Source organism: Odontesthes bonariensis, chromosome 14, assembly GCF_027942865.1.
Source record: "Odontesthes bonariensis isolate fOdoBon6 chromosome 14, fOdoBon6.hap1, whole genome shotgun sequence".
NCBI classification, from domain to species: domain Eukaryota; kingdom Metazoa; phylum Chordata; class Actinopteri; order Atheriniformes; family Atherinopsidae; genus Odontesthes; species Odontesthes bonariensis.
In genome coordinates this window covers 12,039,751-12,054,127 of record NC_134519.1, presented here as the reverse complement: position 1 = coordinate 12,054,127, position 14,377 = coordinate 12,039,751, and the positions used below count along the sequence as shown (strand labels likewise).

General features: G+C 38.8%; 1 protein-coding gene across 8 annotated transcripts in view; it reads right to left on the bottom strand.

Moving 5' to 3' along the window:
• Positions 1-14,377, bottom strand: part of piezo2b (piezo-type mechanosensitive ion channel component 2b) — a 90,795-nt gene that overhangs the window by 25,109 nt on the left and 51,309 nt on the right. For all 8 annotated transcript variants that reach the window (XR_012772815.1, XM_075482925.1, XM_075482930.1 and 5 more), the window contains 7 exons: positions 11,066-11,226; positions 10,193-10,363; positions 9,859-9,978; positions 8,213-8,413; positions 7,927-8,131; positions 4,531-4,632; positions 3,886-4,051 (listed from right to left, as the gene is read on the bottom strand). Coding sequence is in view for 7 of the 8 variants with exons in the window: in XM_075482925.1 (XP_075339040.1) it covers positions 3,886-4,051; positions 4,531-4,632; positions 7,927-8,131; positions 8,213-8,413; positions 9,859-9,978; positions 10,193-10,363; positions 11,066-11,226 (1,126 nt within the window). In the remaining variant the exon portion in view is untranslated. The remainder of the gene's footprint in view (positions 1-3,885; positions 4,052-4,530; positions 4,633-7,926; positions 8,132-8,212; positions 8,414-9,858; positions 9,979-10,192; positions 10,364-11,065; positions 11,227-14,377) is intronic.

Sequence of the window (14,377 nt, the reverse complement as noted above, 5' to 3'; positions counted from 1 at the left end):
CAAATTAACCCGATGCATATTCGAAACAAGTCCAGAGAACTGATCAAAGTGTTTGGTTGCAATGAGGAAAACTATCTTTGGAGAATTTTAAGAAAAGATGCACTCTTCTAACTTTTAGGTATGGAGGTGGATAAATCACGCTTTGGACTTCTGTTGAGTAAATTCTGGTGATAAATATAACAGCTCAAATTCCACAATGGCCTACTTCAAGAGGCATTCTTGAATTGATTCTCTATGGCCCTCCTCCATGTTAAACAAAACCAAACAAGCACCGAAAGCCTTTGGCTGCTTCAAAAAGTCTTTACAAACTGTGAGTCTTGAAACACGAGGCTGCTACTACATTTTGAACATGTAGGATACCCAAACTTTTATTGGGGTCTGTTTAGTTTTTTGTTACTTCCAAATTGTGAAAGATGGAAATAAGAAGGTGCCTAAAACATAATCAACAGAATCTTTGAACGAGATAATGTTTTGCTTGCCACCATGGAACAAAAAGACCAAAGTTAGTATTTTACTTCTGAAAAGATCCTGATAACTCTTAATGAAGCTTTGTCATTCCCAGGCTGTCAAGCCTTCCACATGATTTATAACATCACTGCTTTGGTCCAAAGGTCTTCCTGCTTTCTTTTTCTCAACCAGCCAATCAGTCTGTTTTCCATCCTTTTAAAATCTAATTTCTGTGTGTAGCGCATCCCTTCTCCCCCCTAACTCCCCCTTCTCCACTTGCTCAAGATAGATTCTCAACCGAAGCCCACCACCAGCGTCTAGACTGGGCCTTTTTTTGATAATCCATCATGTCATATTCATGCTCTCTTCTTATTGAACTAGTAATCAAAACCTAAATCTAAACCTAAAATTTTCTTCTGTAATTTATATCATACATTAAGAACAATTAGGCTGATTTCATACAGCAATCCTAACACAGGCTCACTTACAAGCTAAGATGAAGGGAGGACAACACACACAATGCATGTTTCGCCTTTTCTGTGGTGCAAGAAATCAGATCAGCACCAAAGAAACTGTCCTGTCCCTCTCATATCTTTTACCTTTGCAGTAAAGAAGGCTGACATTTCAGGCACATAGAGCTGTGTTGAGAATTGCCTATTCACTTACAAGCTTATCCACATTTCATGCCTGAAATTTCATCCAATTTCAGGCATCTCTCAGGATGCCATGGTGTGAATAAATCTTAATATTTAGGCCAACAACAGAACCAACACCAGAATTCAAGCACAAACACTTGTGTTTGAGTTCATTGAAAGCTTCTGAGTGGACCTTTAAATAAAATCATTTTGTCAAATAACTGAGCTAAAGATAAAGAATAAGCTTTTATCCTCCATTTAACGGAGAGACACTCATGTATATTCACATAAAGATCAAAGTTCACGAGTTGATTTTAGTGCCGCGGTGCTGGAGGTAGACACTGCGCAGCCCAAGCAGCTACTAATACAGGTGAGGATGCTTTTACCACTCCCAGTGATAAAAGTCGAAACAATATTGCAGTTCATTCTGGTGCTGTGTGTATAATCTCCTCATCAATCACCCAGAGTGCATCACTTAGCGTCAGGGCTCCGGTAAGAGTCTGATCAGCGAATGGGAATAAGAGCTGAAACCCAATGCTGTCACATGTGCACCGCTGCATGTTCTGTGTGTCTAACATGTTAAAAGCATGTAAATGTCCTGTGTTACTATGTAAGAGGCCTTTAAAGTGATGTGTGAAGTGAAAACCTGGAATGTAACATGCATTAACCACAACAGCAGCAGCACTGTTTAGGAAGCGGCTCTGATGAAGTGGGTTTGGATCGGACGATGCGTTGATGGGCCGGAACAGCTGAGTGAGTGTCCTTTTTCATCAGGGGGGAGAAAATACCTTTTCCATACTTGAAAGCTATTTATTGAGTTAGAGTACAGGGCAAAAGCGTCTGAGTCACGGAGTGACAGACAGAGTGTTTTTGTGGATTATGGATTTCTCCCCCACCCTGTATCCGTAATTCGATCTTGGAGGGAAACGATGGAATAAGTGCAGCGCTGCTGTGGCGCGGACAGACGGGCTGTGCAGCTCTCTTCTCTACTTGGGCTTGTTGATGGACACAGAGTGCGTTAATAAAAGACTTGTCCACTTTGCACATCAAAACAGTGGAATGTGAAGAGCACGTAATCAATGACTGTGGACAGGTCAGGATGCTCTCGCCGTCTTTCTCACTTGCTCTCTACTCCTCTGCCTCAGATTCGCTTTTTTTTTTAATGTGCCAAGTCAGTGTCTATCTCGGGATCTGAATATCGAACGACAGCCAGAATCCTAAATTATGTAAACAGTGGGTATTTAAGAACCTCTCTCACAAAGCCACTGAGCCGGTGTCATCTGTCAGTTTTTTTCACCATTACTTGTTCAGAAAAGGAGATTTGCTGACTCTGTTCATATTCACCACCACCCTACGTACGACCTCTAAGCTGCACATTTAGCAGCCAATTTCAGCAACAGTCGTTTTTTTTTTTTTTTAACTCAGTGAGCCGCAGAATAGCCCATCTAGACAAGAAAGGAGTGTACAAGCAGCTCATCACAGGGTTTGTTGTTATCAGTGGGAAAGCCAGACTGGCTTTTCTCATTCAAAATTCAGAAAGGAATGTGGAGCCACTTGTTACTACTGTGGGTGGACTCTCTCTCCATGCAGTAACTTTTAAAGCTCTTTCAATCTGCAACTAGCCCTTTTTTTTTTTAAACACAGGCACAATTATCCCAGTTTGACAGAAATACATGGACATAAAAAAAAGTTTGAGTACTTATCTCACTGATAAGTAGACAATAATAAAACACTGTTGGCAGTAAAAAAACAGTAGACTGACCATCTGTGTCATTAATGCAGTGGAAAGTTCCACAAAACTATTCATTAGACATTTTGGGCTTCTTTACAGTGAATAAATCAACCGTTTCACACACACACACATGGATGGAGAAGAAGAAGCCTTCAAGGTGCTGTGATAAACATGAATTTCAATGTCTTGTTGAGAGGCCCTTCAGCACCAACAGGAGATTGCCTTTTTACCCAAAAAAGAAAAAACTGCTGAGTTGAATTTCTAGAAACTCTGTGGGGAGGTGGAGCTTGGGCAGAAACAGGATCCAGATTTTGCATAAATTTCTTTAAAATTGCGAAATAAGTTATAGACTTTGGTCTCCGTTTTGTTTTTAGAAGCACAATTGATAAACAGGCAGGACATAAAGAATGAAAAGGTGCAACAAAGGGCACCGGATGCCAAAATCACCACAACTGGCTCCTTCCGATGTAGAGGAGCAGCAACTCTGAACTCAGCCTCACTGGGATGACAGAGCTCCTCATCCTATACCTAAAGGCAGGGGCAGCCACCTTCAGAAGAAGCTCATTTCCACTAAATATATTCAGGATCGCACTCTTTCAGTCCCTCCCGACAGCTTTTGACCATACAGTTGGTGAGGTTTGGAATAAATCAATAATAAATCAACTAGTTTATCATTTTCAAATCCTTTCATTTTTCAAGCTAATATCTGACTAATGAAATTGTGTTCTGCAGCTTTAAATACGTTACCACCACAAATCTTAATAGCTCAGAGAGTCTGGAGCATGTTACACTTTGACTTCATTGCTGGCATCTCATGTAATTAGACATCAATTACGCCGTCTCACTCACTTCCTTTCTACTTCAGCGTGTTGTCCCATTTGCTAATGGTTTCAGCCAAGAAATGAAACCATAATGACTGTCTGGTTTCAATTGGGACTAATTGACAAAAAAAATCATTTAAAAATGGGATGAACTCAAATGCTATATAATTAATATGAATCTTAAAAGCATATCTGGACCACCTCCTGCTGAGGTGTGAATGAAGCAGCGAGTCAGCGTGAGCTGCGGCACCTGCAGTGGATGAAGTCGGGTACGGGGTTGTGAACGCTGAAGGAGGCCGCGTCCAGGTCTCTGCAGATCTCCACGTTGTCACCGGCCATGAGGCGGACCGCCGCCTTGTTCTCATCCTCAAAAACCTGCCGCTGGAACGAGGCACAGAGCAGCAGCATGAAGTCGTCTGGGAAGAGAGAAGAGGAGAGCTTTTGTAAACGAGATATCCCGACGAAACAATCAATATACATTTAGCTCAAAAGGACATTACATCTCAGTCATGATTCTTTTTTCTCTACGAGCAAAATTTACTCTGCTCTCCAAAATTGGAGCTAATTTAGTTGAGTGTTTCCATTTCAAGAAACGTTACACTTTTGCTGTAGTCGACTACAATTAGGAAGGAAATACAGCAGTTTTTAAACCCAATACTTGAATTACTGCTTTAAATACAAAACATGATAAACTTGGGAAGCTTAAATCAGCTCCATCTCGACCAACTACAGCACTAAAAGGCTACTTACACACAAATGCATCAGTAATAATAAATATATATATATGTATATATATATATATATATATATACATATATATATATGGGATGAATAACACTTTAACAGTCACATAAAGCACATTAATTTTAATTAAAAAAATGTTTAAAAAACGTACAGACAAGGAACAATGGATTGGGGTTCATGTAGAAATCTGGGACATAGAGCCACTTGATCACATTGGAGTTCGTAGTGGAGCTTGGAAACCTCCAGGGATAATCTGAAATGAAAACATTATCATTAGACATGCATATAAACACTATAAAAATGTTGCGGAGCTCCTTTAAAGGCAAGACTGGCAATGACAGCCTTAACATGGGAAGAAATACACAAAAAAAGTGTTTCACAAAGACAGCCATCCATGCTTTTCAAACATCAGACACAATATAATCCAGAAACTTTACCTATAAGTGACCAATAATGAGACTTAAATCACCTGAAAACAACACAAACTAAGGCCCAGATTTACTATAATGTGCCTCGCACAAATCTGATTTGCTGTTAATTAAATTACTGTCCGCATTAATCATCGAGGCACGGTGGGAAATTAGCGCCTTAATGCATGGACAGTGATCTTTGCGCCAGTCACTGTGGAATACTTGAGGAAAATTTAAGAGGACCTGGGATCACTGATAAGAAGGAGTTAAAAAAAAACACCCCCTCCACCAGAACCTTTTGAAGCTCTCATATTTTGTTCAAGGTTTTATTTGCAGCACAACGTCTGCAGCTGGAGGGCAATTTTACACATTTTCTGCAGTTATGTTTATTTTGAAATGCCTTCATTTGTCATATATTGGAATATATAACATACTGGATTATACTGATTGTTACTAAGTCCCAGGGGTTTTCCTTATTACTGATATTTGGTAACAGATCAGGCTTCAGTAACGCCTCCTCACTGATGTTTGCTGTCTAATACTGAACCATAAAATACCAAAACAAGCATGCAGTTAAGCTGTTCATACAAATTTGCCTGGTACAGTAAATCTGGGCATGAGTCTGTAAATGATTGATGAATATAAAATGACCTGGCAGCATTCGCTACAGGCAAAAATACCAAACACTGGCTGTTGTCAGCTTCTAACATGTCTCAAGAGACAATATTTGTCACTTTTAACATTTAAAATTTATAAAACAATAAAATAATCAATATTTGGTTAAAATATTGTGTTACAATGAGGTGTTAATCAACTAAAGATATCATATCATGGAAATGACAATCAATAAAAGACCAATCAAGTCATTTTTAAAAATGCATCACCTCTTTAAGAGACACATCTGGAGCTTCCCAATACCTCCGCCAGACTCCTGTTTGCAGACTTTTCCTCAGCCTTTAACACCATGCAACCACATATTCTAGCAGAGAGACTCCACCGGAACTTCAACATGAGCAGTCAGCTCATCCTCTGGATCTTGGACTTTTTGACCAACCAGACCCAGCGTGTCCGGATTAATAATAACCTGTCTGACCTCCTCACAACCTCCACTGGCTCCCCACAAGGCTGTGTATTATCTCCGCTGCTCTTCATTCTGTACACCGATGAGTGCAGATCAACACACTCCAACTGTCACTTGGTTAAGTTTGCTGATGATACAGTTCTCCTGTCCCTCCTGTCCGGCCCCTCCCTCCATCATGGACCAGCTCTTCAGCAGTTCATAGAGTGGTGTGACTCTTCCTGCCTGGAGCTGAATCTCACCAAAACTAAGGACATGGTGGTGACCTTCTCTAGCAGCCAAAGGGAACTGGCGGCGGCTGTCACCACTATCATCCACGGTTCTCCGGTCGAGACAGTTGAGGAATATAAATATCTGGGAACCATCCTGGGTTGCCAACTGAGGTTCTCTTCCAACACAGAAGGGATCCTGAGGAAGTGTCACCAGAGGATGTTCCTACTAAGGAAACTGAACTCTTTTTCTGTCAGTCAGAACATCTTGTTGACTTTCTATTACTCATTCATTGAGAGTGTTTTGGCTTTCTCCATATGCATCTGGTATCACTCCATCACTGTACAGGAAAGGAACCGCCTGCATAACATCGTCAAGGTGTGTTCCAAGATTATTGGACTTTCTGTTCGCCATCTGAACACTGTGTACGAGCAGCAGGCTAGCAGCCTGGCTCGTCGAATTCTCATGGACCCGACTCATGCTCTGTTTCCGGCATTTGAGCAGCTGCCATCTGGTCGCAGGTTCCGCTGTCCGGCCAGTAAGACCCAAAGGAGGGGAGCAACCTTTGTTCCCAGTGTCATTCTCCTCTTGAACTCTAAGAAGTCTGAGACAGTGACTCTAACTATAACTTAGATCTTCTGTACAATTCTGTAGTGCAATATCTGATGTGCAAAGTACAATATCAACTCGACACTTTAACCACAATGTCACTTTCATTTTTTATTGTCACTTTAATTACATTGTCATTTTAATATAATCGACGCCTTATCTTATTTTATTTATTTGCGAAATATTTTATTCTATTTTATTTTATTTTATTTTATTTTTATTTTTCATTATTTATTTTTTGTCACCCCCTTCTGTGTTTTATTGTCATTATGATTCCATTTTCTTGTTCTTCTTTAATGGACCACTCTTCGCCCTTCTAATTGCCCTTCGGGGATAAATAAAGTTTTTTCTGATTCTGATTCTGATTCTGATGGGATAGAGTTTGACCAGTCGGGCATCTAAACCTTGACACAGGACTAAATACATTCTTTGAGGGACTGAATAAGTGAATTACTCGGACTGTCTGGTTAACGTAAATACTAGGGATGCACCGATCCGATATTTGGATCGGATATCGGTACCGATATGGAAGTAAATTCGAGATTGGGTATCAGTGACAATGGACCGATCCAAATCGCTGCTTTTTTCAATATTTTATTTATTTATTTAATTATTTTTTAAATTCCCCCTTGTCCTGTCCAGCGTTGGCAGTCATCCATTGGCATTGTTAAGTTGGGACAACCTCTGAATTTTTATTTTAGGTTTTTTTTAGTTTTTACCAAGCAAAGCTATTGTTTTTTTCAGATGTTTTTGTAATGGAACTAAAACTAAACTAAACTATAAAAACAGCTGAGTGCTATTTATTTTGACAGTCTACCAACCAAGCTAGTGAAGCTATTTTCTTTTTTTGCTCAATTTCAGCTCCTTTATTATCTAATATTTTGTTTTAGTTTTTTTTTAATCCCTAATTGCACTGACTGAACCAGTTAAACTTGTTATATTTTTTTGGTTAAGATTGTTTTACTGGTGCACAATGATTACATAAAAAAGCAATTCAGAACATTTATATCTGTTTATTTGTTTATAAATGTTTAAATGTTTAATTCAAGTCTGATGTTGCCTTGCACAAAAGAATGATCCCAGTCTTTTCCACACAATGAAACTTACCGTTTGTTACCATAATTCTGCGCTGTTTTTCTGTATCAGTCACGGCTGATACTAAACCTCAGATATCGGAGGTGAAAAAAGCGGATGGGTGCATCCCTAGTAAATACAATCTGACCTCATCGAACACACAAACCTTTACAGGCTGCAGGAGGGATCCCGATGCAGATGAAGTACTGGAAAGTGAGCATGCAGGACAAGAAGAAGCAGTATTTGGGCCAGATCTCAGCGATGGCTTTCCTTCTACGTCTATACATGACCGCTATCAAGGCGAGGGCGTGCAGCATGGCGTAGAAGTCCATGCGCTGCCCGATGACATTGACCACCAACAGCAGGCAAGTCTGAGAAACAAGAATAACAAGAAGTGATGGAGCCGGCTGCGATGAGACGAGCACTTCTGACGACTTTATGACAATCTCTACCTCAAGCCCAAACTTGTAGAAGAAGTAGTTGATGAAGTATTTGATGAAGTAAATGATGCCGATGTCCAGGTGTTGGCGTGTTATGTCATGGAAGATAATTCTGGCAGCAGGAGGCGACAGTTTGTTCCTCAGCCTGAAGTATTCCTGATGGCGGTAGATGGTCACCTCAAATGCCAACAGAGCCAGCATCAGGAGGTTGTTCTGCACGGAGAGGGAGTTATATATATATTATTTTTTTACTTTAAAAAATGCTTTCATGGTGGGTTTTTACAGATGTTTATCTTAAACAGGAGCAAATGAACTAGAGGCTAAAGTGTTAGACTCCTGAAAGACCAAATGATCATTTTAAATAATAAATATAATAATAAATAAGGATTTGGTGAGGATGAAATATGAAATACTTTTTAAATGCAGGTTAATTTGGCAACATCTGACAGATATTGTCATGTTCTTTTAAGATTTATACATTTAAAATTAGTTTAAATGTAATTCTGGTTGTATTTTTTCACAAAACTCCTAATTAGAAATACTAAGAAAAATCAATTTATGGTATTTAATGTTCATAACTTGACTGGTTCTCTTTTTTTGGGATTCTAAGTTTGACGTAGTCTGTTGTTTTGCTCTTAAGTTACCTGTACTTCCTGTTTTAATTTTATAAGAGTTCGTTCCATTGTCTACAGTCCTGCTTCCTGATTCACGCCTGGATTCTGTAAGTCATTTCAGCCCTCAGTAATTAAACTCTCTTTGATCCCTGCTAGATTGTTGTATTATATTCTTGGCTGTGATTCCAGTCTATTGTTGCCCTTGATTAACTGTTTGATTTTTTTTGTTAAAGCAGACTCTTGTCCTCTGACTGCTGGCCTCCTGCCTGCAAACCTGCAATTTGGGTTCCAAACCACACACACTTAACAGTCAGTATGTATTTACTTGGATGAGGACTCATTGCGTATATGTATATTAAATACTGCATATTTAAGCCTACAATTTCAGAAAACTTATAATAAAAGCAAAGCAACACAACGTTTTGTGGTGAAGTGGATTATTTAAAATGATTCTCCATATTAAAGCTTCATATATGACCTGTTACAGTGTGCTTTGACACATTTTTCTACTTTTACATTATCTATACACAAAACTATTTTCCTTCCTGGGATTTAATTGATGGATTTCGTATGATTTGTCCCAAAAAATATATAGGCCGATCTCTGATATCCACAGTTTGTTAAAAAGTGACAATCATAATAATATCATATTAATCTAATTTTGGAAACCCTGCACCTCACAAAAATTCCCATAAAATGTGCCAAACTGATATTTTTGTTAATGTAAAGAAAAGAAAAGAAAAGAAAAAACAGAGATAATTTTTTTTAGCCAAAAAACCTCCTCAGTAATTTAGCTTAATGTTACAGAACTGACCCACCGCCATGTAAAAGCGGCTGCAACTTGATTATAGTTCATCAGTGATTCTAAGATTTGGGGATTTCCCCTTTATAAGACTTCACATTTCACTATGAAAAGAACAAAAACAGGAACCAACTGAAATGACACAGTTATACAATGTCCAGTATAATACATACATATATATATATATATATATATATATATATATATATATATATATATATATATATCTTTTCTTTCCTCACCCTGAGGTAGCCCAGCAGGTCATCTGACTTCTTCAGGCCGACCCAGTTGGCTGGATCGCCGCCCTTATACAGCAGAGACTTCTCCATCTCATCTCTTTTTTCACCCTTGTAACTGATTGGCTGCAGACAGACAGCCAGTGTGGTTACCGCTGATGAAATCCAAACTTTTTATAGAAGATTTTAACTGCTAAATTACACCAAAATATTGATGTAATGTAGGTGTACATAATAAATAATGCATGTATATTAAGTTTTAGGGAGAAATCTTTCAAAACAATTGACCAATTATTGGATTGTGACATTGCAGGCAGTTATAAAGAACAGTGATATTTACAATAGAGCAGTTGAACGGTGGGGGTTGTATCGTCTTGAGCTGGTACAACATTTTACACACAATGATGACGCACGTCCAGACACTGCAAACACTGGAAGCAAGGGGTCGATACTGGCTGAAGGGCAGCGCAAAGGCCCAGGACACCAGGAACACATAGTTGAGCAAAGACACCTGCACAAGCGACAAAACAGGCAATGAGGACACAAAAAACCCCGCCTACATTCTCCTTCATCTGCCATCCTGAAAATGTTGGGCTTCTACATCTTTTGGTATGACAAATACACTGCACAGAACTTAGAAAAAAACAAACAAGTGAGAAGGTAATTAGAATAATAAAAACACAAAATCAATCAAAGAAATGTAAACAACAAATTAAAGGGAGTTTTACTAAGATGAGCTCATGCAGGATAAGTTAGAAAAGATACTGTAATTTGACTAGACGTCTCCAGAATGTAATCTGTCTGGTCTGCGGTGTGGGAACCTTAAAGTTAGTTTCAAATTAGATCAGGCTGGCTTACCGGGACAAGAATATATATGATAAATAAAATCCCTCCAAAGTACCCATCATCCATTCAGAAGCTCAGGAGGATTTTTGTTTTTGTTGTCAACAGATAATTTGACAAAAAACATTTGATTTCTTCTTTATCAGTCGTGCCACATTTAACTGCACCTCCTGCTGTATCAGTTTTTTACCGATTTCAGATGACGTCTGTTAAAAGCTGATAATTTAAGGATGCCACAAAGAAGTGACAGAAGCATCAGGACCGTTAACCTGTGAACAACTGCAAGGCTGGTCAGTTAAATATTCAAGCGGCTTCACTCCCTGCTACTGCAGCCACTGAGGTTTCTTCTAGGAATCTTAAGCGTTCACACCTCTTTGACAGAGACCAGAATGATGTAGCAGGATACAATCTTGATGATGTGGATCTCCAGCAGCCACCAAATGAACAGCTGCAGTTTGTGGAAGTACTCCAGGAACTTGAGGAAGAGCACGGTCAGGCGGTCGACCACAAGGTGCCACTTATTCTTTAAATCTGAAGAAAAAGAGAGATGAAAACCAGAACCCCTTCAATGGAACATCAAAACAACTGAAGAGGAGTAAATGGAAAGTGTTTCCAGGTTTAACACAAGTTTTTCCCGTCTTTAAAAGGCGACCGTCTACGCACATAGGGAAGAAAAACACGGGATGTTTCGTATTTTTGTGGTTGTCCACAAAAGTGTTCACTTAACGTCTGATAAATATTAGTCTTCTGTTCATTTGACCTGTCCAAAAACTATTAAAGGCAAATAAAAGGACCTTACTGTAACTGTGGTTAACACATTTCTATCATAATCCCTCATACAAACTCTTACAGGTATGAATGTATCTGAGGCTTTTCTGGAAAACCTTAACCACTAAAACCTTTTATTTCTCAGCCTCTGAAGAAACACAAGACATGCAATTAAACCGTTTGGCTTTTATTCTATATGACTGACTGTACACTGATGTTCATCAATATTTCTTTAATTATCATTAGAATGCCTTGAAAGGATTGAGGAGATGATGATGAGGAACTCTGATTAAATAAATAAATACCTAAATATGCCTAAAAATGGTTTGATACGTTTAAAAAAAAAACACACGTCTTTCAAGGACAACATTTATTTAAGGGGAATTTAAAAGATAACTGTACCAAATTTACTCATCTGAGGGGTAACATGTTCAGTTCTACACACCTCTGGTTTCTCCCGCTGTCAAACTGCTTTGGTCCAATAATCTTCCCACGTCACGTTCTTCAGAACTCTAATTTCGTGTTATTCACTCATTCTCCCTTCAGACTGACCCACCTCCTCCCCTCCTGACCTTCCTGATACCTGACTAGCCTCATCCTAACTCTGTGCATTGACCACCATTAAGACTCAGGGGGGGTCATAACCTTTCTCGTTCCTTCCTTCATGTCATCACTTGATCCCTTCTTATTGAACTTGTGCTGCAACTTTTGTCCCCTCTGAGTAACATTAAGGTGGCACAGCTCAACTCAACTCATGACATCCTTTTTTAGGGCTTCCTTAACCAAGATTTCAAGCAAACTGAGCCAATGAAAACATTAAACAACTCTAGATTCAGGAAAGTTTGTGTGCTGAGTCAGCTTCACACAGTGCTGCTGTGATAAAACAGATGATCTGTCTGCAGTAGAAAGTGGAGTCCGATTGAAAAAAAAAAACTCTCTCACCAACCAGTTAATAACACTCCTTCCTTTGAAAAAAGAAGATGAAAAAATAACAAAAGAACAAGGAAATAAATTTACCCAAATCACTCGATTTAATACAGACTAAAATTAAACTTCACATAGTAGCAGCTTTATAATTCATCTGCACATGTAGCCAGATAAAACCCTGCTTTGCTTGGGGTGGGATTTAAAAAACATGCGTAACTACAGCAAAAGGAGAAATATCAATTCTTCTACATGTGTTTCACATGTATTTCGGGGCTGTTAACGATTTTTTTTTTCCAACAAGCAGCGTGTCAAGATTGAACTGAACATGCTTTAAAAAAATGAATTGCAAGCAAATTCCAAACTGTTGTTTTAATGACCTGAGAATTAGGACTTAATATTTGGTTTTATATTCTCCTAAAGAATATAAAAACTCAAACCCCAGTGTGGTGGTGGGTGTATACTTTTACAGAGGCAACATTATCTGGGTTTTAATAGAAGCCTCATTGTTTGGATAAGAAACTCTGAGAGAGCATTTAGCACATATAGCACCCAGCTCGTTATGAACTAAGAAGTCCTGCAAGGCTGCGTTTTATTACCTATTTTATTCTCTGTGTATATAAAACTACATTTTAATTTAAGACCAGCCGGACTGTCCTTAACTTTAGTTTGTCTGAGCAGGAGCGTGAAAGTGAGCACTTGAGCTACAAGCTGTGTCAGAACAAAAGATTAGAAAATAAATCTGCTGAACCCCAAAATCTGCTAAACGGAGACTTTTTTACCACTTCTCTTGCAATGATTAATGACCGGCTAGTGAGAATGCAGCCGGCTGACAGCTAATGCGACTGAGACTTGGCCTTTAAAAACTGTATGCATCAAAGTTCTGAGCTGACTGGAGTGCTACAGGCTGAGATAGATTCGAGAGAAATTCTCTCTACACTTAAAGCTGAATGTACAAACTGCCACAACATGACAAGACATCAAGTCTCAGCTGAACTGCAGGTACAAAGAGAGGAGTAAACATGGCCAGCAGGGTAGGAAGCACAGCAACAGACTTAAAGTTGAAGGCAAAATCTCATCCGAGACGCTGAAACTTTGTGATCTACTCAGCCAACTGCATGATGAGTAACAGCAGGCAACATCCACATATCTGTGTGGTTACATCACATACAGCACATGCCTCAAGTAGGCGCTGCGCCCACTGTCATTCTGATACAGAGAGGAAAATAATTACACCCTAAACTGTTTGTATTTACAACCTTACTAACAAAAAGGTTGAGACACTGTTCAATGATTTCTAAATCTCATAAACTAATATCTTATTTAAAATAGAACATCTGTCAAATGCTGAAAATGAAGTTAAGGTTAATTAGCAAAAGAACATCTTTGAGAGGTCGTCTCTCAGAAGTAAAGATGGGCAGAGGTTCAACAGTCTGCCTAAAAATTGTGAAGCAATTTCACAATATTGTTCATCAACAAAAATGTGAATACTTTGAATATTCCATCATCTGCAGTACACAATTTCACTAAAAGATTCAGAGGAGGTGGAGACAATAATTAGGGTTGAATGTCTGTGATTTTTGGTCCCTTAGGCAGCACTAAAGAATCTCCTGAATCAAGACTACATAAAGAAGTTAAAAGATTGTTGAAGATGTTAAATAATATAAAAGTGCTCACACTAAATATTGACTTCCAAGCTCGTCAGAAATGAAAAAAACTCTGTTTTTGCCTTAAATACTGTATTTACATTTATATTTGCACTGCGTTGCACCCATTTCCTGGCAAAGCATAAAGAACTGACGGGTGGCTGAAGACTTTTGCTCGACCCTGTATCTCTAGCTCGGACAGGACTGACAGGCCAAACCCAATGGCAGTCGATTATTCTTCAAAATTGATTCATCATAAACAGCCTGTCATAATTCATCATCCTTTATCACGCAGAAATCCTTAATATTTTATCAGTGATCACTTAAGAAAGGCTCCATAAAAC